Source organism: Myotis daubentonii, chromosome 2 (assembly GCF_963259705.1).
Source record: "Myotis daubentonii chromosome 2, mMyoDau2.1, whole genome shotgun sequence".
Taxonomy (NCBI): Eukaryota; Metazoa; Chordata; class Mammalia; order Chiroptera; family Vespertilionidae; genus Myotis; species Myotis daubentonii.
In genome coordinates, this window is record NC_081841.1 from 39,152,865 (window position 1) to 39,179,759 (window position 26,895).

The window sequence follows — 26,895 nt, forward strand, 5'->3', positions numbered from 1 at the left end:
TATAGTTTAATTCTAATCTATGTAGTTTAGTATTTATTTTTTAAATCTTATACATAAGTACAAAATAATCTTTATACTAGATTAATCCTACTTATTTGAAAATGGTATTGTGGAAACTACTTTTATTTCAACACTGTTGCCATTTTACACATTTTAGAACTCCTCTTTTTGTAACTGTTTGCATTTCAAAGAACTTCTGCAACTTTTTATCTTTTCCTTTCTGCCTGATTCAATCTATGTTAATTTGCCAGCTAAAACATTCCACGGTGAATTTCGATGTATTCTCATACTATTTTTCCTCACAAAATATTTATCCAATTTCTTTTTCCACCTGGGTTTCACATTTCTAAGGGGGTGGGGAGAAGACATTTCGCAATGATTTCTTGAGGATTTACTTTGTATCTGTGAAGTTTTCTAAAAATAAAGAGTTTATTTGCTTAGCTAAACTCTGCATTTTATGAGAATTCATTTACAGCAAAGACCATTCTCTGCCTCACTGCCGCCAACAAGGCATGATGGCAAAGCATAACTGCATTAACTATCCTAGTCCTCCAGCATGACAAGCCGAAGCTTCTACTGAACTTGCCCTTCCCTCTCTGCTCCCCTCCCAGTTCACCTGGTTCACTCCTAACATCTAGGTCTCTGCTCGATGTCGTCTTCAGACAATGACCACCCTCTATACATCCCAACACACTCTGGGGCTTTATAGCACTTATGACCTGAAATTATATTGCTTGTCCGTATCCTCCACTAGAATGCAAACTCTCTGAGAGCACGGTCTTGTACTAGTCCTTGCAATAGAACTCAATAAATGTTATTCATACAAGTAAACTCCTTAAAGGTCAATAAAAAGGATACCAGAGATTCATGGAAAAGCAGGGAATAAAAGCTTGCCAATAAAAGCACATATCTTTATTTCCTGTCGAGGCCATGGTGAGAATTATTTACTAAAGGAAGACAATTTTCTGAATGAGTTACTGAAGCAACATATCCACCCATTCCAAGGGACTTCTGGGTCTAGAGGTGGTGACGAATATGTACAGGAAGCATTCTCAATATCCTGAGATAAAAATAAAAATGCATCTGCCCATGCAAACAATATCATAAATAGCAATCAAGGGACCAGTCACTGGTAACAGAAATACTGCGTTGGCCACAGAAAAATATAGCTCCAAATAAGAATTTATCCTTTGGAACACTATTATGTTTCAAAGCTGCATTCCTCTTCTACATGGCAACTGACAAATCAATCAGTACTTTGTAAAGTAGACACTGCCCCCATTTCCTATGCAGAGCACATTTGCTGAGGGAGGACCCAGACTAAAATCAATGAGCTGGACCCTAATCACTTATGGTAGATTACCCACCTGTTTATCCAGCAAAGTATGTTGGTAAAGGATAAGCATACAAAACCCAACATTATAACCATGTTTTGCTATCTATAATAATAAAAGCGTAATTAGACCAGACAGCTAAACGACCTTCCAGACGTTATTCTGGATATCCTTCTGGACCAATCCGTGGAGGCCCGGGAGGTAGAGGCAGTTAGGGGTGATGAGGCAGGCAGGCTGAGGGGTTAGGGGCGATGAAGCAGGCAGGCCAGCAGTTAGGAGCCAGCAGTCCCGACTGCAAGAGGGTGCAGGCTGGGCTAAGGGACACACACCCCTTGCACAAATTTCATGCACTGGGCCTCTAGTAAGGTTATATGACATAACTTAGTCTTCTACTTACAGACCATTCAAAAAAACACTTAGAGGATATCACAACCCAAAGCACTAAAGGACATATAAATGCTAGAGAGCGGCACAGCCATAAGCAACTTTTAGAGGTTACAGAGGAAACTGCGGACTGTGATGACTTGGGTGAATACGGGGCAGGCCAGGCAGAACAAGGAAGGAATGCATTTGGGTTGAAACACCATGAAAAATATATAATCTAAATATCACTTCTAGTTCTACAGGATCTCCCACTTACCTTTTCCACTTCTATCAAGTCACCTGCACGTATGTAGTATGTACGGATGAATCAGAAACAAAGCGAGGGCGTGCTCACAGAAGCAGGGGAGGCTATGGTGACATCGAAGTCGTGCTCCCAAAGGGCACTATCAAAGTTACATCCTGCCCCCTGTGCGGAGGAGGGGGCCACAAACGGGCAAAGCCTCCCTCCCGGTCCTGCTAATGGCGGCCCCGTTCAGCTCTAGCTCTGCCCCCCCCCCCCCAACCAGCCCCTGGGTTACTGCTTCTCTAACCAATCAACAGAGAGGACATGTCCTTAAAGCCCGGGACAGGTGCTGGCTTTAACTTTCTCCTATTCTGGGTGGGAGTCCTTGTATTTTCAAAAGGGAAATCCATTCACTTTGGGCTTCAGTTCAACGCCACCTTCCCTACCCCCCGCCCCCCACACCCCCCACCCCCCACCCCCGGGGCCAGTGTTCTCCATTCTCCCTTGGATCTCCCCGGAATCCGGGATTCACACTCACTGCAAACTCCGCCCAGATTTCCCACGAAAGCAATCCGTTCCAAAGATCCACAATGCACGCCTGCACTTCTGTCACCTCGGGCCAGGGGACACCTTCGTGAACTCCGAGGGAAACAGCTGCTTCTCAGGCTTGGGACGCACAGATCCCCTAGCCGGCTACTTCACACAACCCGGGCCCCGGGCCCAGCTCCCGCCTCCTTCGGCCGCAGAGTGCCCCGGGGCATTTGCCTTCCCGGCAAGTTCCCGGGTGATGGGGGCGCTGCCCGTCGTGGGCGCCGCTTGGAGAAGCCCCGGTTTAGGATCGTAGCGGAAGAACTCGCACCACCTCCCGCAGCTGTCATCACCTCCTGGGGAGGGGGGGGGGCGGACCTGAACCTGTGCTTTCCGTGGGCGCTCTGGGCTCCACCCCTGCAGGTGCGGAGGGAAACAGGAGCTAGAGTTGGGGTTCGGTAACATTCCCCTGCAGGTGCGGAGGGAAACAGGAGCTAGAGTTGGGGTTCGGTAACATTCCCCTGCAGGTGCGGAGGGAAACAGGAGCTAGAGTTGGGGTTCGGTAACATTCCCCTGCAGGTGCGGAGGGAAACAGGAGCTAGAGTTGGGGTTCGGTAACATTCCCCTGCAGGTGCGGAGGGAAACAGGAGCTAGAGTTGGGGCTCGGTAACATTCCCCAGTGTCGGCGGTGACGCTGGAACACGCTCAAGGCTGGTGAGTGGGAATAGGGGATGGAGGGCAAAACAAAGTCTCACACGTTTTCAAAGAAACCCCTCCGCACGCGCACCTCGCGCTTGCCTTTCGGAGGGCGGTCCCCCGGGTCCTGCCTCCGCTGTCCAGGGCACCTTCCCCGCGGCACCCCCCAGCGCCCCCAAACTCTGCCGACCCGCGCCCCACAGCCCGGCCCACCCCACCGAGGCCGGGAGGGGCTGGGTCTGCGGAAGCGCTGCGCTCCGACCTGAACTGTAAGTGACTTTCCCACCCGCGTCCCCGCGTCGGGACTCGTCACCCCGGAGCCACCCGCAACGGCGGCCGAGGCTTCCTCCCGCGGACCCGGCGCCGAACTCACGGCTCGGGGCGGACAGGAGGACGCAAAGGCAGCCACAGGTGCGGGGCCGCTCGGGGAGGTCCCGGGGGTGCCGCCCGCACCCTGCGGCGGGGGCGGGGCGGGGCGGAGTGGGGCTGGGCGCCGGCGGGGGTGGGGATCGGGGGGCGCCGCGGGCCCGGCCTCACCTGGTTGAGCTCGTTCTCCGCCGCGATCCGCAGCTTCGGGTCGATGGTGCCCTTTAGCGCCTGGATGATCCGGTTGAGGTCCATCTCCCCGGGGGAGCGGGGCTCCGCGGCCCCCGGGCCCGTAGGCCGGACTGCAGTTTTCGTCCTCCTCTGGACCCCTCGGCTGCCTCCTGCGTGACCCCCGCACTACCTCACTCCCCGGCCCCCGCCCCCGTCGCCACCTGCAGCCACTTGCTGCGCCACTCCGACTCCGCGCCCCCTGTCCTCCCTGTCCACCCCCCACAACTCGCTCTCCATTCACCCTTTTACGACAGTCGGCGGGGAGGCGGGAGAAGAGGAAGCGGCGCGCGCTTTACGGCGGCCTCCTCCCGGCGAGGCGAGGGCGGCGCCCCCTGGCGGCCGGCGTGCGGCTGTGCGGCTCAGCCTCGGCCGCTGCCCGAAGGGACTCGGCTCTCTCCGCCTCCCCGCCGCCCCCTAGCGGCCGGCGTGCGGCTGTGCGGCTCAGTTTCGGCCGCTGCCCGAAGGGACTCGGCTCTCTCCGCCTCCCCGCCGGCAGCGCTCGGAAAGCCCCGTCCTCCTCTCCCAGTTGGCGAGGTGTCTCTTTACAGCTGCTTCCAAATTAAGCTTATATGGATAGACGGGCACTTTTTGTTAGTCCAAGAGCTGTTCGGGCATCACCACGGAGTCTGTTCCAGGGACCTTGCGATCAGCCCACAGAAGGACAGGGTCCCCTCGATCGGTGGGAGCCTCCATTCATTCAGTCACTGAACGCTAGTTCAACAGGTCATTGAACCAGAGAACTGAAATATTCAGGTCCCACATTGTAACAACATGAATTTGACGCAGGTTACTCTGACGGAATTTACCATCTGATAAAAGAGACAAATGTAAATAGATAAAAGTATATTAACTCTGGAAATACAGAGATCAGAGAAATGAACTACATGCCTCCTGAGTTTCTGAAAAATGTCCAGACCACCTCAGAAAAGTAGTGAAAGGCATTGAAGGGTCATACTGTTCCACGCATTATGGCCACATCTGGCCCCACAATTTCATACAAATAGTAAGGAGCTAGTTTTTCCTGAGGTTAACCAGGAAGAGAGTTCTGATTATATATTTATGGTGGACAAAATACATCTGAGGGATATGATCTTTCCAGGAACAGATGATTAAGATAGATTGGTTCAATTAACTGGGTTCAATCAAGAGGCCAGAATATATGTAGTGGGCACAAAAGTGCCCAGGGAGTGTGTCTCTGATTGCTTCCAGTTTCGCCCCTCTTTAATCCATTCTCCACACTGCGGTCAGAGTCATGTTTCATTTTTTAAAACATTGTATTGATTTTTAGATAGAGAAGAAGGGAGAGAGAGAAACAACGATGTGAATGCCAAACATGGATAGGCTGCCTCCTACCAGGGATTGAACCACAACCTGGGCATGTGCCCTGACTGGGAATCGGACCAGCAACCCTTCCATACACAGGATAATGCCTAACCAACTGAGCCATATCAGCCAGGGCCAGAGTCATGTCTCTTAAAGGTTAATAATGTCATGTCCCCTGCTTGATGATTTTTCATCAATTTCAAGATATAAAATACAAACTGCTTAGCACTCCAGGAGTTTAGAAAACACAGTGCCTTTCATCTCCGCACTATTTCTTTAGCCCACTCTCTTGGACCTCATGATAAGTAATCTAAAACTCCTTGACCTCTGGTCCTAGCCGGTTTCTCAGTGGTTAGAGCATTGGCCGGGGACGGAAGTATCTCCAGTTTGATTCCAGTCAAGGGCACAGGCACGTACCTCAATTGCAGGCTCACAGGGTCCAGGAGAGTACAGGAGGCAACCAATTGATGTCTCCCTGTCACATCAATGTTTCTCTCTCTCTCTCTCCACTTCCACTCTTTCTAAAAAATCAAAGGGAAAAATATCCTTGGGTGAGGATTAACAACAACAAAAAACTCCTTGACCTCTGAAATCTCTCTTTCTAATTCCACACCTGTTTTCCAACTCAATCACTTTTTTAGTTCTCCTTAGTCTATTTGTTGCTGACTACACATCCTTCTTTGCTATTAAACTCCAAATTCACTCTTAAGTCTATCCCTGACCCACTGTGCAAGTTGAGACCATTACAAATGTGTGTTGCTCTCTCCGTCTCAACAATCCTATTCCATGTCTTTGATCAGCATCATCTCCCCTCCTTCAGCAACTACCCCCTCTCACCGAGTCCTGCAAAAATGAGCAAAGCCATCAGACGCAAATCACACAAACACAAATTAATCTCCTTCCCTTCAATCAGAACCCAGTCCCTCCCCACCTCCTCTTGGACCTTGCTCCGTAAATATCTTGTCTCTCTTCTATATGTTTTTGCATTAAATTTTGGGTATTCTTGCATGCTCATTATTGGTGATTTGTAAAACTTTTTTATCCATTGATTCAACCTCTGCCTAAACACATTTTTCCCAGTTTAAAAAGAAAAAACACAATATTTTTTTCAGTAATGCTAATTATTGTTCATTCTTTTTCACTTTACAGTCCAAAGAAGTCTTCATTGTCTCTGCTTCCACATTTCCTATTCATGCTTCTATCAGCTATCCCCACTGAAATTGCCAAGCAAAAATCAACATTGATTTTTCATCAATTTCCAGATGTTTTTATGATGTTTCTATCTCCCATGAAAACATCGTCCCAAATGCCAGAGACATTTTCAGCTCTCATCTTAAAAAGTCTCTCTCTGGTATCTGGCATGATATTATATGCTCTTGTTTCTTTTTCATCTCTTTCCTTAGTTTCTCTTAAAGAATGTATTCCTATCATTTTGATTAGTGACTTGATCACCCAACTCTCATACACTGGTGGGTCTCAGAACTTCCTTCTCAACCCACGTCTCTTTCTCTTCCACCCATTCTAGTTTCATCATTTCATCCACTTATAGAACTTTAACCACCAACTCAATAGGAACAACTCACAAAACTACTTCTAACTAAGATGTCTTTCCTCAAACTAGGTGTATCCAAGTGCCTACTACACGCGTACCTGAATGGACCCAAATCTTTTAAGGCACATGTCTAAAACTGAACTCTGGTAGCACTAAAGATGGTTTGGAGTAGGGAGAGACCTGATGATGTCATTCTAATAACATAAAAGGAGAACATAGATTTTTTAAAATAGTGATGCCACCAAGTGCTGGTGAGGATGCAGAGAAACTGGATCATGCTTATATTTTTGGCAGGTGTGTAAAATAGGACAGCCTCTCTAGGAAACCGCAAGCAAGCAAACTGGGACATCTAAGCCGTGGACTACTACTGAGGTATCAAAAGGAATGACACATGCAACAACCTGGGTAGGTCTTCAGAGAATTATGTTAAGTGAAAAAAGCCAGTCCCAAAAGATCACATGCTGATTCCATTCATGTAACTTTTCATATGTAGCATTCTTAAAATAAATTATATATAACTGATCTGTGGTGATGAGGGGTTAAAGTAGAGGTGGAACAAGAGGGAAGTGGGTGTGACTATAAAAGACCAACAGGAGGGATCCTTGTGGTGATGGGAATGTTCTGTATCTTGAAAGTATCAGTCTCAAACCCCGGATGCAATATTGTACTGCAGTTTTGCAAGATGTTACTGCTGAAGCAAATCGAATAAAGGATACACAGGATCCACCTGTATTATTTCTTAGAACTACATGAGAATCTACTATTATCCCAAAATAAAAATTTTAACTACCAAACTACATAATTAAAAAGAGAGTTGCCCAGCTGTCATGGCTCAGTGGTTGGGCATCGACCTATAAACCAGGAGGTCACGATCAAGGGCACATGCCCGGGTTACGGGCTCAATCCCCAGTGTGGGGCATGCAGGAGGTAGCTGATCAATGATTCTCATCACTGATGTTTCTCTCTCTCTCTCTCTCCTGCTCCCTTCCATCTGAAATCATTAAAAATATATTATTTTTAAAAAAAGAACATCAACTCTCTTATACTTTAGACTCAGTGAAGAGAAGTTACTAAAAAACAATGCTGTCAAATTATTGTCTAAGGCAACAGGAAACAAACATCTGATTCTGCTCTCAGATTTCTTTGCAAGTGTTTTTAAGTAGTTTTCCCTAAACGATAACTTATATTTAGATTATATTTGGTCCGTTGTTTGAGTCCCCTCTTTTCTTATTTCTTTGCATAACATGAAAGGATGTCTATATGTATGATATCCTCACCATGTTTAAGGTAGAATTTGAGCCAGCTATGTTGTCTTGTATGGCCATGGTTTGTCTATGCCTCACCTCTCTGTGCCTGTTTCCTCATCTGCTTCCAAGAGCTGTTCTGAAGATTAAATGAGATAAGCACATTGTTCATGGTACAATATAATCAGTGTATTCTAGTTAAAAGAAACCTTATTCAGCTTTGATGAAAGAAAGTGACATAGTGAGACAGTCTCACACCATGCCTGGCACATAATAAGCAATCAATACGTACTGGTTGGATGAATAAATGCAAGCATGTGAGAGAAATAAGGAGTCTAACACGTGATATCTACAGTGAGAACACAGACAGGCAGACATCAAACCTTTCAGGGGTTGAATAAACAGGAATTTGTGACTGATTAGGTATACAAAGTAACAAAGGGAAGTCAAGCTTGGTGCCAAAGTTTCAAGCTTTGATGGCCTGTGGAAATCATTAACCAGAGAAAATGGAAGTAGTATTAGATTTTGAGCGAATAATGACTTTATCTGTGCACATGTTGAACTAGAATTATTTATGGGCCATACAGCTAGAGATTTCCAGTGACAACTGAACATCCACGTCTGGCCCTCACAAAAGAGCTGGGTGAGAAGGCAGGAAGCTCTGGCCGAGGGAGGAGGAATAAAGGGCTAGAGTTAGAAAACCGTGAGTCATCTGTGCATATAGGTTAGGTGACACCACAGCAGTGGATGCCATTACCCTAGAAATACAGCACACGGCGAGAATACTGGCATGATTACAGCTCAAATGACAGAAAGTGATTTTTTACTGTAAGCACTGCCACAGTGGCCTTTTTTGAGAGTTAACATTTTAGTCGTCTAAATGGAACAGCACAGCTGTCCTCCCCATCTGTGGGCAGCAGCTCATCTGCTGGTCTCTGTTCCAGGGCTTGAATCTAGTCCACATGGTAAAGAGAAAACGGGAGCAAATGCACAAAAATCCCTCCCTTTAGTTCAACAGTCTGTCCTTTAGACCATGTTAAACTGTAAGCGAATACTGAAAAGTTTGTGATTAAATACTTCTACTCAGAAAGTGTCTATATTGACAGAGCTCTACATCATAGCACCTGAAATATATGCAAGAGCGTATACATATATCTTATCAGTGTAAGATCTTTAGTATTTTGTTAATAGAGGTCAACTGTAATCTCCTTTAAGACGTCACACGTAACCAAAAGCTCTGATTAGGATTTACGAAAAGAATGAGACAGACCTCACAGTTCAAGAGGAATTTTAAAAGAAACAAACAAAACAGTGCTAGGAAAGCTAAAATAATAGAGGGTTAGGAAGTTTCTGAACAGTAACTTTCTTCACCACCGGACTAAAATGTGGTGGTTGGGGGCAGGGATAGAAGCTAAAAATAGTAGCATTAACCTGAACTAAAAAAGAAATACCTACTTTCAAATTAGTGTGCTTTCCCCCCTCTCCACAGGTTGTCTCACATTTCCCATTAGAAAGGGAGTCATCCTGCCTCAACTTCAGGATCTGTACCTTATGAACGACTCCAGCGAGTCCACTTCGCCCAGTCTCAGTGTCCGGTTTGCCCCAGCAGAGCTAGTAGTGCACTGGAAACTTGTGTGTGCAAATGGCAATGGGAATATGGTCGGAACGAAAGAAAAGGGGAAAGTACTGCAGAAAGTGCTGTGCTGTGTTTGGACGTGAGAGAGCCAAGTCTGGCTCCAGCGCTTCTGCTAGTGGCCTCAGAAAGTCTGTCTCCAAGAGTCTCGATTTTCCGTCCCCGAAAACAGAGTGGACCTCACAAGGGCCATGTGAGGAGCAAATTAGAAAACATAGATAAGAGTACTCTCTAAATTATGAGGTGAAATGCAAATATTAGTAAAACATGGCAGGTTTTAGGTTTTTTATAGTAACATTCTCCCATGTATTATCCCAGACTTAATTAAAACAAACTCTCAAGCTCTATCCAATGGAATGCAGGAGGCAGCTGACTAATGCTGCTGTTTCCCTCTCTTTCTCTCTCTCTCTCTCTCTCTCTCTCTCTCTCTCCCCCCCCTCCCTCTCCCTTCCTCTCTCTCTAAAATCAATAGAAACATTTTTTTAAATAAGATCTTGTCTTTTCATTCTCATAAGCCTAAGAATAATTTCTACCTCACTGTCTTTATACAAATCAGTATTTATTTCATTTAAAATACTCTCCTAGAATATAGTTATTATGAGAAGATACCTTAGTTAATGAATTTCTTGGTTGTGACACTTACCTTAAAAAATAGATAGGCACTCACACTTTTAAATAAACATTGATTGTGTGCAGGGGGAAAGACTAAGTACAAAACATAATGGGTAAAAATGGCTGAAAGTCATCATTGAACTTGATCAACAACAGTTTCTAAACATCAAGTTTCCCCCTCAATCATCTGATCACTGATCATATTTCTGCATTTCTGTATACTTTTTAGTTTGTGTTCTAGACATAAAAGCCATAACTAATTTATTTAACTGGAATACTAATATCCTTAGTCCACAAAATACCTACCATAAATAGAAAAGGTTCTGTTAAATAGTGAATCACATTACATCCTTGATCTTGAAAACACTATACTAACATTTAACACCATGGAAAGTTAAATATGTGTTCAGGGTTTCATTGCTAAACCCACACCCTACTCAAAAAGTATTAGCTATCTATATAAATAAAAGCCTAAGGGACCGAACAACCAAACAACCGAACGATAGGGCAACCGGTTGCTATGATGTGCACTGACCACCAGCAGGCAGATGCTCAATGCAGGAGCTGCCCCCTGGTGGTCAGTGTGCTCCCACAGCCAACCTCCCACAGTCCCTCCCCCTAGCCAGCCCGGTCCCGCAATCGGCCCCAATCGCCAGCCAGGCCAAGGGACCCCACCCGTGCACAGATTCATGCACTGGGCCACTAGTCCAATCTAATAAAAGAGAAACATGGTAATTGGCGTACGACCGATACCCTTTTCATTGGCTAGTCAGCGAGATATGCAAATTAACTGTCAGCCAAGATGGCGGCCGGCAGCCAGGCAGCTTGAAACTAACATGAGGCTTGGTTGCCTCAGTGACGGAGGATCATTGGAGGAAACCAACGTTCCCCGCCTGCGGCTGCCTCTGAGCGGGCAGTTTAAGAAACATTGTAACAAATACCGCCGGACTTCAGCCAGCAGATTGGCAACATTGTAAGCAAAGGCCAGAAACCTACTTTCAGCACCAGAGGGAGGCCTAAGAGCTGGAGCCAAGCCTCAAGCTAAAGCTGGCCCAGAATTTAAAAAAAAAAAAAAAAAAAAAGGAAAAAAGGAGCGTTTGGGAGTTCAGTCACCCCCAGCCTGAAAACAGCCCTCAGCCCCTCACCCAGACTGGCCAGGCACCCCAGTGGGGACCCCCCACCCTGATCCAGGACACCCTTCAGGGCAAACCAGCCAGCCCCCACCCATGCACCAGGCCTCTATCCTATATAGTAAAAGGGTAATATGCCTCCCGGCACCGGGATCAGCGTGACAGGGGGCAGCGCCCAAACCCCCTGATCGCCCTGCGGCTCTGTGTGTGACAGGGGGCGGGGCCACAACCTCCCTATCCACCCTGCTCTGTGCCTGATAGGGGGGAGCTCCCCAACCACCCCCCCCCCCACGGGCCCTGCTCTGTGTGTGACGGGGTAGAGCCATAACCTCCCCCTCGGCCCTGCCCTGAGTGTGAGAGTGGCGGCGCCCCAACCCCCTGATCCGCCCTGCTCTGTGGGTGATAGAGGGCAGCACCCCAACCCCCCTGATGGGCCCTGCTCTGTGTGTGACAGGGGGTTGCTCCACAACCTCCCCATCGACCCTGCCTTGAGTGTGACAGGGGGCGGCACCCCAACTCCCCAATCAGCCCTGCTCTGTGCATGACAGGGGGCAGCGCCCCAACTCCCCAATTGCCCTGCTCTGTGCATGACAGGGGGCGGTGCCCCAACTCCCCAATCGGCCCTGCTCTGAGCCCGACCAGGGGCTGCACCTAGGGATTGGGCCTGCCCTCTGCCACCCGGGAGCAGGCCTAAGCCAGCAGGTCGTTATCTCCCGAGGGGTCCCAGACTGCTAGAGGGCACAGGCCAGGCTGAGGGACCCCCCCTCCCCCCCCGAGTGCACAAATTTTTGTGCACCGGGCCTCTAGTCCTATATAATAAAAGGATAACATGCAAATAGACTGAACGGCAGAACAACCAAACAACCAATCAAAGTGTAATCCTATATAATAAAGAGGTAATATGCAAATTAAACCTCATGCCCTCACAAGATGGCTGCCTACGACCAGACCGACAGGGGGGTTAGTGAGGGACAACCAAATGACTGAATAAGCAGGCTGCGTGGGGCAATCAGGCCAGCAGAGGGGTTAGTGAGGGATGACCAAATGACTGAACAGCAGGCTGCGTGGGGCGACCAGGCCAGCATGGGGGTGGGGGTGGGGGGCAATTGGGGTGACCAGGCCAGCAGGGGGGGCAGTTAGGGTGACCAGGTCAGCGGGGGGGTGGGGCAGTTAGGGGCAACCAGCCCAGCAGAGGGGTGCAATTGGAGGCAACCAGGCCAGCAGGGGGGGAAGTTGGGGGCTATTAGGCTGGCAGGGAGGGCAGTGAGGGGCTATTAGGCTGGCAGGGGGGCAGTTGGGGGCAACCAGGCCAGCAGGGGGGAGCATTAAAGGGTGACCAGGCTGGTGGGGGGTGGGGCAATTAGGAGCAACCAGGCCAGCAGGGAGGGGCAGTTGGGGGTGACCTGGCTAGCAGTGGGGGGCAGTTAGGGGTGACCAGGAAGACAGGCAGGTGAGAAATTAGGAGCCAGTGGTCCAGGATTGTGAGAGGGGTGTCCGACTGCCAGTTTAGGCCCGATCCCCAGAATCGGGCCTAAACTGGCAGTCGGACATCCCCCAAGGGGTCCTGGATTGGAGAGGGTGCAAGCTGGGCTGAGGGGACCCCCCGCCCCCCCACAAATTTCGTGCATTGGGCCTCTAGTATGCTAATGATATGCTAAGGCTGCTCAACCGCTCACTATGACATGCACTGACCACCAGGGAGCAGATGCTCCGACTGGTAGGTTAGCTTGCTGCTGGGGTCCAGCCAATTGGGACTGAGCAAGATGGACCAGATACGCCCTGGAACCCTCCCATTGCCCCTCCCCAGCCCGATCGTGCACCAATAGGGTTCCTCAGCTGGGCCTGCGGGGATCTGGCCGAAATTGGTCTGGTGCATGGATTCATCCAGGGCATGTCCAGCTTGTCTCATCCAATCCCAATTGAGGCCAATCGGGGCCAGCCAGCCAGGGAGGGACCGCAGGAGGTTGGCCAGCCTGGGATCCAGGGCATGTCCAACCTGTCTCGCCCAGTCCCAGTAGGCCGGATCCCAGCAGCAAGCTAACCTACCAGTTGAAGTGTCTGCCCTCTGGTGGTCAGTGCATGCTATAGCGACTGGTCAATTGATCAACTGTCTGCCCTCTTGTGGTCAGTGTATGTTATAGCAAGTGGTTGGGTGGCCTTAGCATATCATTAGCATATTACATTTTGATTGCTTGAACGGCCAACAGGTCGACCAGACACTTAGCATATTTTGGCTTTTATTATATAGGATGTTTGGAGTGTTTGTTCTAGCTCTGTGAAATAGGCCATTGGTATTTTAATAGGGATTGCATTGAATTTATAGATTGCCTTGGGTAGTATGGACATTTTAATGATGTTGATTCTACCAACCCATGAACATAGTATATTCTTCCTCTTGTTTATATCTTCCTCTATCGCTTTTTCAACATCCTGTCGTTTTTCAAGTACAGGTCTTTTGCCTCCTTGGTTAGGTTTATTCCTAAGTATCTTAATGTTTTTGTTGCAATGGTAAATAGGATTGTTTGCTTAGTTTCTCTTTCTGAGAATTCATCATTGGTGTATATAAAAGCCATCAGTTTTGGGGTGTTGATTTTGTATCCTACTACATTGCCGAATTCATTTATTAAATCTATTGGTTTTGATGGAGTCTTTAGGGTTTTCTATGTACAATATCATGTCATCTACAAATAATGAGAGTTTTACTTCCTCCTTTCCAATTTAGATGCCTTTTATTTCTCCTTCTTGTCTGATCTCTGTGGCTATGGCTTTCAGTACTATGTTGAATAAGAGTGGTGAGAGCAGACATCTCTGTCTTTTTTCTGTTCTTAGGGGAAATGCTTTTAGTTTTTGCCCACTGAGTATGATGTTGGCTGTAGGTTTCTCATATATGGCCTTTATCATGTTGAGATATACTCCCTCTATTCCCACTTTGCTGAGAGTTTTTAATCAAAAATGGATGTTGAATTTTGTCAAATGATTTTTCTTCATCTATTGATATGATCATGTGTTCATGTGTTTTTTTTTGTCTTTCAATTTGTTTATGTGATGTATCATGTTTATTGATTTTGTGAATATTGTACCAGCTTTGCATCCCTAGAATAAATCCCACTTGGTCATGGTATATAATCTTCTTAATATATTACTGGATGCAATTTGCTAATATTTTGTTCAGGATTTTAGCATCTTTGTTCATCAGGGATATTGGCCTGTAATTCTCTTTCTTTGTAGTGTATTTATCTGGTGTGGGAATTAGAATAATGCTTGGTCTCATAAAAAAAGAGTTTGGAAGTGTTCCTTCCTCTTGGATTATCTGAAATAGTTGAAGGAGTATAGGTATTAGTTCTTCTTTGAATGTTTGGTAAAACTCCCCTGTGAAGCCATCCAAATCTGGGCTTTTGTTTGTTGGGAGTTTTTTTTATTATTACTGCTTCTGTTTCATCAGTAGTTATTGGCCTATTCAGGTTTTCTGTTTCCTCCTGATTCAGTTTTGGGAGATTATATTTTTTCTAGGAATTTGTCCATTTCATCCACATTGTCCCATTTGATGGCATATAGTTTTCCATAGTATTTTCTTACAATCCTTTGTGTTTCTGTGGTGTCAGTGATTACTTCTCCATTTTGTTTCTGATTTTATTTGGGTTCTCTCTGTTTCTTAATGAGTCTGGCTAATGGTTTATCAATTTTGTTTATCCTTTCAAAGAACCAGCTCTTGGTTTCATTGATTTTTTTGTATTCTTTTTTTAGTCTCTCTGTTATTTATTTCTGCTCTAATCTTTATAATTTCCTTCCTTCTACTTGATGTGGGCTTTTCTTGTTGTTCTCTTTTTAGTTCTTTAAGTTATAGTGTTAAATAGTTTATTGCTGATTTTTCTTGTTTTTTGAGGTAGGCCTGTAGTGCTATGAACTTCCCTCACACACAGGATGAGAGTGAAGGGATGGAAAAAAAATTTCCATGCTTTTGCTGTGTCCTAGAGATTCTGGGTTGTTGTATGTTCATTTTCATTTCTTTCCAGAAATTTTTCTATTTCTTTCTTGATCTCACTGGTAACCCATTCATTGCTTAATAACATGCTATTTAGCCTCCATGTGTTTGAATATTTTGGGGTGTTTTTACTTTAGTTGATTTCTAATTTCATTCCACTGTGATCTGAGAAGATGCTTGATATGATTTCAACATTCTTGAACTTGTAGATTCTTGTTTTGTGTCCTAACATGCAGTTTATTTCTGTGAATGATCCTTGTGCACTTGAGAAGAATGTATATTCTGCTGCATTGGGGTGAAATGTTCTATAAATGTCAAATCCATCTGATCCAGTGTGACCTTTAGAGTCACTGTTTCCTTGTTAAGTTTTTGTCTGGAAGATCTATCTAGTGAAGTCAGAAGAGTGTTAAAGTCCCTTACTATGACTGTATTGTTGTCAATCTCTCCATTAAAGCCCTCTAGAAGTGTGTGTGTGTGTGTATGTGTGTGTGTGTGTGTATATATATATATATAAAATTTTTTTAGGTGCTCCTATATTGGGTGCATATGTTTATCAGGTTTATATGCTCTTGTTGGATCAATCCCTTTGGTATTATGCAGTGACCTTTGTTGTCTCCTGTGATGGCCTTCATTTTAAAATCTACTTTATTGGATATGAGTATTGCTGCTCCATTTTTTTTTTCTTTTTCCATTTGCATGGAAATTTTTTTCCATGTCTTCACTTTCATCCTGTGTGTGTCTTTTGTTTTGAGGTGGGTCTCTTGTAGACAGCATATAGTTGGGTCATGTTTTTGTATCCATTCAGCTACCCTCTGCCTTTTGATTAGAGCATTTAATCCATTTACATTTAGGGTTATTATTGATAGGTACTTATTTATTGCCATTTTAATTCTGTATGCCTAGTTTTCTCACTGTTTCTTCTCATTACAGCAATCTCTTTAGCATTTCTTGTAATGCTGGCTTGATGGCGATGTACTCCTATAGCTTTTTGGGCTGGGAATCTCTTTATTTGATCATCTATTTTGAATGACAGCCTTGTAATCTTGGTTTCAGATCCTTGTTTTCCATTACCTTGAGTACTTCATGCCAGTCCCTTCTGGTCTGTAGAGTTTCTGATGAGAAATCAGGTGTCATTCCTTATGGGAACTCCTTTGTAGGTAACAGTTTGCTTTTCTCTTGTTGCCATCACAATTCTTTGTCTTTAATTTTTTGCATTTTAATTATGATGTGTCTGGGCATGGGCCTGTTTGGGTTCTTCTTGCTTGGGGTTCTCTGTGCCTCCTGAACTTGTGTGACTTTTTGCTTTACCAGGTTAGGGGAGTTTTCTGCCATTATTTCTTCAAACACATTCTCTATCCCATTCTCCCTTCCTGCTTCTTCTGACTATTCTAATATTGTTATATTTCACATTGTCCTACAGCTCCCTTAAGCTGTCCTCCTGTTTTTTGGTTTTTGGTTTTTCTGGTTCACTGAGTGATTTTTTTCAACCCTTCTAATTTACTGATTCGATATTCAGCTTCCCCTAATCTGCTGTGTATTCCTTCCAATTTGTTATTTGTTATGTCATTGTTTATTTCCAACTGTTCTTTTTTCATAGTTACTATATCTTTAGTATATCTTTTTTCATGCTGTTAAGAATCTTTACCATCATTACTCTGAACTCTGTTTCAGATAAATTTCTTATCTCTGCTTCATTTATCTTTTCCTCTGGAGAATTCTCATTCTTTCATTTGGGGCTTGTTTGTCTCCTCATTTTGGCTGAGTTTGTGACTGTGTATTAGGTAGATCCTCTACACCTCTCAATCTCTAGTGCAGGATAGTGTCAAATTCTGTTTCTGACTAATTAGATCAGGCAAAGACTCAAAGCCTCCAGAGTCCACCTCTGCCTACAGACAGATAAGATTCCAACTTGAATGGCCCCAGGCAATCGTCTTCAGCTGTGGTGAGAGTTGTTGTTGTTGTTGTTTTAATCTTTATTGTACCGATTATTACAGATGTCCCTCTTTTATCCCCCCATAGTTCCCCTCCACCTGGATCCCACCACATCCCAGGCCCTCGCCACCCCACTGTCCACATCCATGGGTACTGCATACATGCATATAAGATTTTTGTCCAATTTCTTCCTGCACCCTCCCACACCCCCTTCCCCCAAGAATTGTCAGTCCACTCCATTTCCATGCCCCTGATTCTATTACATCCACCATTTTATTCTGTTCATCAGATTTTTTATTCGCTTGATTTTTAGATTCACTTGTTGATAGATATGTATTTGTTGTCACTTTGTTGTTCATAATTTTTTATCTTTACATTTTTCTTTTTCTTCCTCTTCTTAAAGAATACCCTTCAGCATTTCATGTAATACTGGTTTGGTTGAGATGAACTCCTTTAGCTTTTTCTTGTCTCTGAAGCTCTTCATCTGACCTTTAATTCTAAATGATAGCTTTTCTGGGTAGAGTAATCTTGGTTGTAGGTTCTTGCTATTCATCCCTTTGAATATTTCTTGCCACTCCCTTCTGGCCTGCATAGTTTCTGTTGAGAAATCAGCTGACAGTCGTATGGGTACTCCCTTGTAGGTAACTAACTGTTTTCCTCTTGCTGCTTTTAAGATTTTCTCTTTGTCTTTTGCCCTTGGCATTTTAAATGTGATGTGTCGCCGAAACTGGTTTGGCTCAGTGGATAGAGCGTCGGCCTGCGGACTGAAAGGTCCCAGGTTCGATTCCGGTCAAGGCCATGTACCTGGGTTGCGGGCATATCCCCAGTAGGAGATGTGCAGGAGGCAGCTGATCGATGTTTCTCTCTCATCGATGTTTCTAGCTCTCTATCTCTCCCCCTTCCTCTCTGTAAAAAATCAATAAAATATATTTTAAATAAATAAATAAAATAAATGTGATGTGTCTTGATGTGGTCTTCTTTGTATTTCTCTTGTTTGGGGTTCTTGTGCTTCCTGGACTTGCAAGTCTATTTCTTTCACCAGGTAGGGAAAGTTTTCTGTCATTATTTCTTCAAATAGGTTTTCAATATCTTGCTCTCTCTCTTCTGCTGGCACCCCATAATTTGGATGTTGGTATGCTTGAAGTTGTCCCAGAGGGTCCTTACACTATCTTCATATTTTTGGATTCTTTTTGGTTTTTGCTTTTCTGGTTGGGTGTTTTTTGCTTTCTTGTATTTCAACTCTTTGACTTGATTCTTGGTATCCTCTAGTCTACTGTTGGATCTCTGTATATTATTCTTTATTTCGGTCCGTGTATGCTTAATTTCTGACTGGTCCTTTTCCTTTTTTTTTTTTTTTTTTTTTTTTTTTGCATTTTCACTAAGATCCTTAAAGGTCTCACAAAGTTCATCAAAGGTTTCTAGAAGATTCTTGAGTAACCTTATAACTGTGGTTTTGAACTCTATATCCAGTAGTTTGCTTTCTTCCATTTCTTTCATTTGTCACATGTCTTTGTCTCTGCATTTTGGCTGCTTCCCTGTGTTTGTTTCTATGTATTGGGTAGCTGCTAAGTCTCCTTGAGCTGATAGAGTGGCCTTGTGTAGTAGGTGTCCTATAGGGCCCAGTGGTTCAGCCTCCCCAGTCACCTGAGGTGGACACTCTTGGTGCACCCCTGTGTGGGCTTTCTACACAGTCTTGTTGCAGTTGAGTCTTGATTGCTGTTGGTATCACTAGGAGGAATTGACCTCCCGGACAATTGGCTATGAGAACCAGGTGTCTACAATGGAAGAGCTGCTGTGCAGAAGACAACCTTATGGGGCAGGACTTACTTCAGTGGGGCTTTGGTGCTCACTGAGTCTGCCCCTTGAGTGTGTCACTTATGGATGTGAAGAGTTGTAATGTGGTATGGTCTCTCACTGACCACTGGGTACACTGGCTCTTGGATCTACAGGAGGTGCAAAGTCAGCCACTGCTTGTGGCCACCCAGCAGGAGCTACAGAGGGATCTGCAGATTCCTCCTCTTTGTATGGGATTTGGAAGTGACCAGACGAGGCCCAGCTATGAAACAAGGCAGGCTGCTGCGGGTGCTGGCCTTTGCCTTCTTTTGATAGCTTTGCGGTTCCCTGACCCAGCTACAGCTTGTTTGATGGGTTTTAGGCTGAGAAAGAACAGTCTATTCATAAGCAAAAGCCACTGCACACAGCTTGGTTGGGGTTGTAAATTGGGTAGCATGGGGTCTCAGGGAATCTCCAGGGTGGAGCAAACAGCAATGGCTGCCAGTTGGCCCTGCACCAGAGAGGTCACAGCACAGGAACAATAACCGTTGCAAACACCTCCTTCTGTAAGAAAGCCGCCCCTGTGTTCCTGCCCCTATGCAAGACAGTCCAGTTGCTCCCTATATGTGTCTGGGTACCCCAGAGTCTCACCTGGCACTGGAGCTCAGAGCAAGTGGGAGCTTGTATCTCCCTCCCGATTAAAAAAGTGGCACACCTGGGTGCCAGCCCATTCCACACCTCTGCACCTTCTACCAGTCTCAATGTGCTTTCTTCTTTACCTCTCTAGTTGTAATACTTCCACTCAGCCAAATTTCCCATGGTTCTGGATGATAGCTGTCCTGTATTTTAGTTGTAATTTTGATCTGGTTGTGGGAGGCAGCAAGTACAGGCATTTACCTATGCCCCCATCTTGGCTCTTTTTGAATTTTTTTCCCCAACAGGGTGGGGCAGTTGCTTCTGCCTGGAGGCTAACTGTTATTTTTAGTCTCTTAAGTTGCCTCAGGGTAAGGTGTTTTCCAATAAGGTGGGTCAACTGTCTTCTCCCCAGGCAAGGCAAATGTCTGTATGGGAAAGAAATCCTCCACTGTGTGAGGGGATGACTCAGCACAGGAAACTGAGGGTGTCTACCTTCTGAGCCCTAACACCGGAGTCCCCAATCCTGGCTTCTGTTCACACAGCTCCAGTCCACTCTGCCCTCCCTCTGCTGGAGCACAAGGTGGGTGGCTCCACAGGGAATTTTGTGCATTGGTCCTTTAAGAGGGTGCCTGAATTTTCAACTGTCACTCCCTGGCAGACAGCAACCCTGTTGCTTTTCACAGCCAGATGTTATATGGGTACCCTCCTCAGTTTTGGTGGTCTCTGCTGGGAAGGGGGTGGGAGCTTGGGGATTAGATCCCCGAGTTCTCAGGGGCAACCTTCCACAGCTGAGATCTCTCTCCCGAACTTCAGTTGTCATCTATGGGTGCTGGGCCAGCCCTTTCATGCCTCTGCCCCTCCTACCAGTTTCTATGTGCTCTCCACTTTTGGTCCTCGAGTATCAGGGTTCTCTCCTGCAAGTCTTCTGTTGATTATTCCAGAAGTTTTGTTGTAATTCCAGTTTGTTTCTGGGAGCATGTCCATGCAGCATCCACTTACCCTGCCACCATTTTTAAGCTCTCCACATTAGGTCTCCTTAAAAGGAAGTCAAAGCACTGAACCAATGAAGGTGGCAGGGTTTGGGTTCAGGCTTTTATAGTTTTATTACTGTCCAGGGTCATTTGTGAAGTAGGATCTGGTTGTGGGAACTCAGACTAAAGAGGCAACAGGCTCTGAAATCAACCATCAGAAGCTCTGGAGACTCAAGCTTCAGGTAACTTTCCCTTTCCAGGGTCTCCCCACACACTGGGGAACGCTGTCACTGCCCACACAAACACTGTCTTGGCAGCCCCAGACCTATGCTTTTTGATGACTAAATATTTTGCTCTTCAGATTGAGAATCCACTAGAAAGCATAAATCTAATGGTGGACCAGAAGTATCTGTGTATCTCCTGTTATATCTTGAATTATTATACATGTATTAGGTACTTGAAGATAACTAAAGGATAACACATGTCCTACTGCAAGATAGCTTCAAGGAAACTATGTGATTTAACCAATGGAAAACAGATAAAAATCTTTAGATGAATGACATGTACAATATCCGAGAAAAGTAGCTCTAAAAGGAACTGTTATATATAAAAGGCTTCTTTTTTAATATTTTTTATTGATTTCAGAGAGGAAGGAAGAGGGAGGAAGACAGAAACATCAATGATGAGAGAAAATCATTGATCAGCTGCTTCCTGCACACCCCACATTGGGGATCGAGCCCACAACCTGAGCATATGCCCTGACTGGGAATCAAACCATGACCTCCTGGTTCATAGGTCAATGCTCAATCACTGAGCATTATTTTCACATAATAATATGAACCCATAAATACCCTTATTCAAGAGTTACCAATGATGGATACTAAAAATTAAATATTTTACCTCTCAACTAAAAGTTTAATCAAATAAGAACACCGAGGGTGCATGTAAGTTTTTTATTGAGGCACAACAAGGCATTATAACTTGCCTGAACTTGAGGCAGTCAGTTTAGTAAGCTGAACGTTAATACAGTTAAGGGTTAAGTGCAAACAAGATACATTCACAGCTTGACTAGCAAGGCTACGTCACAATTTATAAAGTGCCAGATTAGTGCTAATTGTCATTCAGCTTCAAATTTTTCACTTTGGGGAGGAAAACAAAAATAAAGACCTTCTCCTTCCTCTAGGAATGAGAACATTTCCCTAAACCAGTTAGTCACAAGGTCAAGAACTACCTTTCCTTTAACCCCACTATTATAGAACACCATTCTTTTGTTGTCAATTGTGCATTGACTTTCAATCTTGATAAAGAAGGTAGCCGGAAAATGTAGAGTATTTCCAACTACTTCCATAAATGGCTCCCCTGTGCAAACGTAACCAGATCTGGTCTCCCTGGAAGAGCTGAAGAATCGCGTGATTGCTAGCGGTTTCGTGGTCTGGAGCACCGTCATTGGCATAGGCAGACACCAAGACCTCTTCGTTCTTCATGAGGTTAACGTACAGTGGCACATTCACTGCCAGCTTCAGCATGTGAAAGATGAAAACGTAAGTGCCGTTCACCGGGCAATTAAATCTGCCAAGCTGAAGATCAAACGTTTCTCCCAAGTTGTTCAGAAGAAGGTCAAACACAATAGGTTGGTCTAAAGTTCCAGGGGCGAGATTAGAGGTCCTGGCTGCTGAGAAGGCAACGCGCATCTGCTGAGGCAGGGGATAGACATGTACCGGCAGGATGGTGGCTGCTGGATTTGTCACGGGCACATCCACGGGGGTCATGCTGCGGGAGTCTCCTTGTCCGGAGTCACCACTGTTAAAGGTTTCGTTGTCTCTTTCTGGGCTGCTCACCTGAGAAGAATCGCTCCACCCTGCTGTTTTATTAGCAACAGTGAGTTTGTCATAATGAAGCAGTTAGCTTTGAACACAATATTTAACATTAGTCGGCTACTGAAACACAGAGAAGGACACATTTGCAGTAAATTCCAAAACAAAAGCAAGGAAGTATAGCTACAGTATGCTTCTCAAGGCTTTTCCAGCACTAGGCTTTTATACCACTAAGATAAAAAAAATAAGGCTCCCAAAAGCTTGGATAATTTACCTAGTTAAGATTATTGGCGAAGTCTAAAGCCCAGGTTTGCACATTCTCTTTGCTTCTTTACCTTTCTCTCATAATTCTCATTGTTGTACATTCCTCAGTGATAAACCTACTCAAAGTTTCTGATGTAAAAACACTCAAGAAAACAGATTGCATAAGAGAACCAACTTTTAGAACTATTAGCCATTCAAGGATATTTTGGTATGATACCATGATGAATGCTTGTTTTTTATTTCCTAGTCAATGTGGTATTGTGAAATGTTTTAAGCACGGTACAAACACTGCTCACGTGTAACGCAAAGGCAATGCAAATACTGGCTACTCTGTTTTAAAAAGAAACAAGCCCTGACCAGTTTGGCTCAGTGGATAGAGCATCGGCCTGCGGACTCAAGGGTCCCAGGTTTGACTCCGGTCAAGGGCATGTACCTTGGTTGCGGGCACATCCCCAGTTGTGGGGTGTGCAGGAGGCAGCTGATCGATGTTTCTCTCTCATCGATGTTTCTAACTCTCTATCCCTCTCCCTTCCTCTCTGTAGAAAATCAATAAAATATATTTTTTAAAAAGAAAAGAAAAAGAAATAACAAAAAAAACTGTTTTCCTGTAACAAAGCCAGTTAATCTTTAGTAACTCTTGATTTCCTCGGTTACACTGAATCTTTAAATAGTACTGTCCACAATTTTTAAAGTATCACAAGTTTCCTGCTTTTGTTTCAAGTCTTAATTGTGTGTCTTAATTTTAAGTTGCTTATTTCTCATCTTTACTCCTATCTATCAATGTAGTGGAACTAGAGTATGTGCAAGTGCCCATTATTACAAGAACCACCTTCCTGAAACATTCCATGAAACAATCGGAAGTCGGCATTGTGAATATACAGAATGGGGCAGAAGTAACGTTTACAGTCGTTTGTATGGAAAATGATACAATAAAATACCAGAATAAAATCTGTGTTTCACATACTCACAACTGTAAACCTGCTTTTGCTCCACCCTGTATATCTAAGGTTAAATTATGCTCTGGGGTCAAGAAAACTGAAACACACACACTTACACTTTTAATTAAACTGAAAACTGATTTCCATAGCCTAAGTAGTCTAATATCTCTCTCGGGTCTCCAGTACTACGATGTAAGCAAACTGAAAGCCACAAGATAAATGCTGAAAACAGTGTATTTGGGGAGAACTTGACGGCGGAAGAGGTGGGTTGGGCAAATAAACTACTCAGTTAATTGTCCTTACCTCTTGAATTTGCCCGAGGACCACCAGATGTCCCTCCGCGCTTATAACACTGCTGGAAATTATCCTAAAATGGCACCAAAAATATAAGACAATAATTAGTTATTACCCAGGATGACTGGCTGGTCATTCTCTAAGATTAAAGTCCTCTTAGCCCTTTACTGGCCTTCTCCAGCAATTGAAGAGGCTCAGATGTCTCCAAACACAAAAAATATAAAAAATAACAAAAACAAAAATAAAACAATGGCAACAGTAGCAATACTTGCTTCATCTGTTAATGAACCTCACCAATTGGTTAAGTTAATACTTTTTTAACAAAAATTTTATTGACTTGAGGGGGGGGCAGAGAGAAAGAGAGAAGCATCGATTTGTTGTTCCACTTATTTATGCATTCATTGGTTGATTCTTATATGTGCCCTGACCAGAGATCGAACCCACAACCTTGGCATATCGGGACAACACTCTAACCAACTGAGCTACCCAGCCAGGACCTAGATAGGTTAATACTTTCAAAAACTATAAAGCATATAGAGAACGCTATTTAAAAGATACAATGCTAAGTAATGGAAGAAATTTAAAAATATGGCATGGTCTGCCCTGGCTGGTGTGGCTCAGTTGGTTGGGCATTGTCCTGTGCACCACAAGGTTATTGGCTGAAGTCCTGGTCAGGGCGCATGCCCAGGTTGTGGGCTCCATCCCGGCTGGGGGCAATGCAGGGGCAGCCAACTGATGCTTTGTTCTCACATCAATGTTTTTTTCTCTCTCTTCCTTCCTCTCTAAAAAAATCTTTATTAAAAAAAAAAATGGCATGATCCTCTGTCCCTCATCTCAAAAAAAAAAAAAAATAGAAGATAATAAAGCAAGAACACAGACTATTTAAATCTTGCTCAATTTATACACCAAAGTCTAAAGATAATTACAAAGTATGTTAGGGCTTTGTTTTGTCTTGACAGGTGAATTGATAAGAATTATATTGCACCCTGGAAATGTAATCTATTATCTTCAAGAAAAAATGTTCAAGAGGCAACATTTCAAACTACCTTCCAAGTATGGTAAAAGTCTGCCTCCATCTAACCCATAAAAAGCATACTTATGCCCTAGCTGGTTTGGCTCTGGTTGAGCATCGACCTATGAACTGAGAGATCATGGTTCGATTCCTGGTCAGGACACATGCCCAGGTTGGGGCTCAATCCCCAGTGTGGGTGGGAGGTCAGCCAATCAATGATTCTCTCTCATCATTGATGTTTCTATCTCCCCTTTTCCCTTCCTCTAGGAAATCAATAAAAAAAATTTTAAAAAAAGTCTTTGCTATACTTGATATCTAGTAAAGTTAAATTTAAGGCAATATAGTAAAGTTAAAATCATGGGCTCCAGAGTTAAGAAATTTGCATTCTAATCTTAGTTCTACTGTTTACTTGCTGAGTAACCTTAGATGAGTTATTTAACTTGTTTCTGAACCCCAGTTTCTCTTATAGGGTGGAAGAGTAAATGAGTTAATACAAACAACACGATTAATACAATCCTTCAAACCTTCTAAGTTGTCATTTATGGGTTATTAGAAAAGCTTCCAACTTAACGCTTCACAGTACTTATAGGTTAAAACTAAGAGTGCCTTATACAAAAAAAAATCATGACTGCGCTATAATTTAATCACCAGCTTAGCATCAACAACTGTACTACTATTCAACTATGACGACTATTCTTACCCTTTGGGAATAAGGTGTTCCAGGATACTCTCTAGCTTGGAATTGTAGCTGGCTATAATTTCCATTGGAAACTGAAGGAGGTCCTCTATAAGTATCAAAACCTAATAAATAAACAACTTACATAAAATTATGAGCAAAGTTACACTAAACTTTTAAGTAGTCTAACTGTATACCATTTTAAAAGTAAAGCTGATCCTATAATGCCAACATTAGATTTATGCCTTCGTTACACAAACTCTACTAATATTGCTTTCCACAAGAAGACACACATTTATAAAACATTGCTGACTTCAAATTAGTCACCTGCAGAAATTTACTATTGCTAGAATGCCGGTGGGGGTGGGAAACAGTGGTAAGGTAAGTAGGTAGTTAAAGCTTCTGTGTAAAGTACTTTGCTAACACCAAGCGTGACTGGAATACTTGGAACTACATTTAAAACTAAAAAGAATATCACTATTACAGTCTCAAAGTTTATGTTTTTATCTGTGGCATACTGATACACAATCACTAGAAAATGGACTTTGTCTAATTATGACACATTTTGAATAATCAAGTCAATTAACAAATGAAAATTTTTTTTCAAATATGAAAATCAGAATAACAGGATGAATCTGCCTTTCATACAAAAAGCTCTCTGTTATAGAGAATGGGGTATTAAATACTGTATTTTGCAGAAATAGGAACTTATTTACTACATTATAAATAACAACTACAAAAAGAAACAGGTAAAGTAAAAAATAGTTTGAGTCAAGTTAATACATAGACAAAGTGATTCAGTATCATTCAATGTTATCCAGAGCATACCTTTATAAGCTCCCGGGGACCGATACGTATTGGTTAGTAATCTCCCACCTCGAGTGCATCCTCTAACAGATCCCCGGCTATTGACGAACGGTTGAGAGGGCCTGGGAAACACATTCGTCTGTGCTGGGTAAAAGGCAAGGCTACCATTGCTTACTTGAATAGTTCCATCAGGATAACTTGCTGCTGAAAGAAACAGTTTTAAAGTCCAAGAGTTAAATTGTAATAAAGATTCAATATTCTTTATACTAAAAAGTCACTATATATCAAAACCTTTAATACAATGTCCTCCCTTTTAAAAAAATGCAGGTGCTATGTATGTGTGAAATCTCTATATATACAGGGTGGGGCAAAGGTAGGTGTACAGTTGTTCATATGGAAAATAATACAATAATCAATAAATAATACAAGAATAAATTCTGTTTCGTGTACTCACAACTGTACACCTACTTTTGCCCCAACCTATATCTACATATATAAAAGGCTAAGCAACCATCCGACTGTCCAACCGGTAGCTATGAT

The 26,895-nt window shown here is 43.9% G+C and overlaps 2 protein-coding genes across 10 annotated transcripts in view; both read right to left on the reverse strand.

Annotated features, from left to right (window-relative positions):
- IPO8 (importin 8) overlaps nucleotides 1–4,000 on the reverse strand; it is a 60,429-nt gene extending 56,429 nt beyond the window's left edge. The window contains exon 1 of one of the 2 annotated variants that reach the window (XM_059682483.1): nucleotides 3,703–4,000. In XM_059682483.1, the coding sequence (XP_059538466.1) occupies nucleotides 3,703–3,786 (84 nt within the window). In that variant the 5' untranslated portion in view covers nucleotides 3,787–4,000. Of the gene's footprint in view, nucleotides 1–2,479; nucleotides 2,604–3,702 lie in introns of those variants that run through there. The other variant, XM_059682484.1, reaches the window with a different exon arrangement.
- Nucleotides 4,001–21,489: 17,489 nt separating this feature from the next.
- CAPRIN2 (caprin family member 2) overlaps nucleotides 21,490–26,895 on the reverse strand; it is a 44,758-nt gene continuing 39,352 nt past the window's right edge. For 2 of the 8 annotated variants that reach the window (XM_059682478.1, XM_059682477.1), the window contains 4 exons: nucleotides 26,377–26,559; nucleotides 25,573–25,673; nucleotides 23,870–23,933; nucleotides 21,490–22,411 (listed from right to left, as the gene is read on the reverse strand). In XM_059682478.1, coding sequence (XP_059538461.1) covers nucleotides 21,843–22,411; nucleotides 23,870–23,933; nucleotides 25,573–25,673; nucleotides 26,377–26,559 — 917 coding nt within the window. In that variant the 3' untranslated portion in view covers nucleotides 21,490–21,842. Of the gene's footprint in view, nucleotides 22,456–23,869; nucleotides 23,934–25,572; nucleotides 25,689–26,376; nucleotides 26,560–26,895 lie in introns of all 8 variants that reach the window. The other 6 variants (XM_059682475.1, XM_059682474.1, XM_059682473.1 and 3 more) reach the window with 5 other exon arrangements.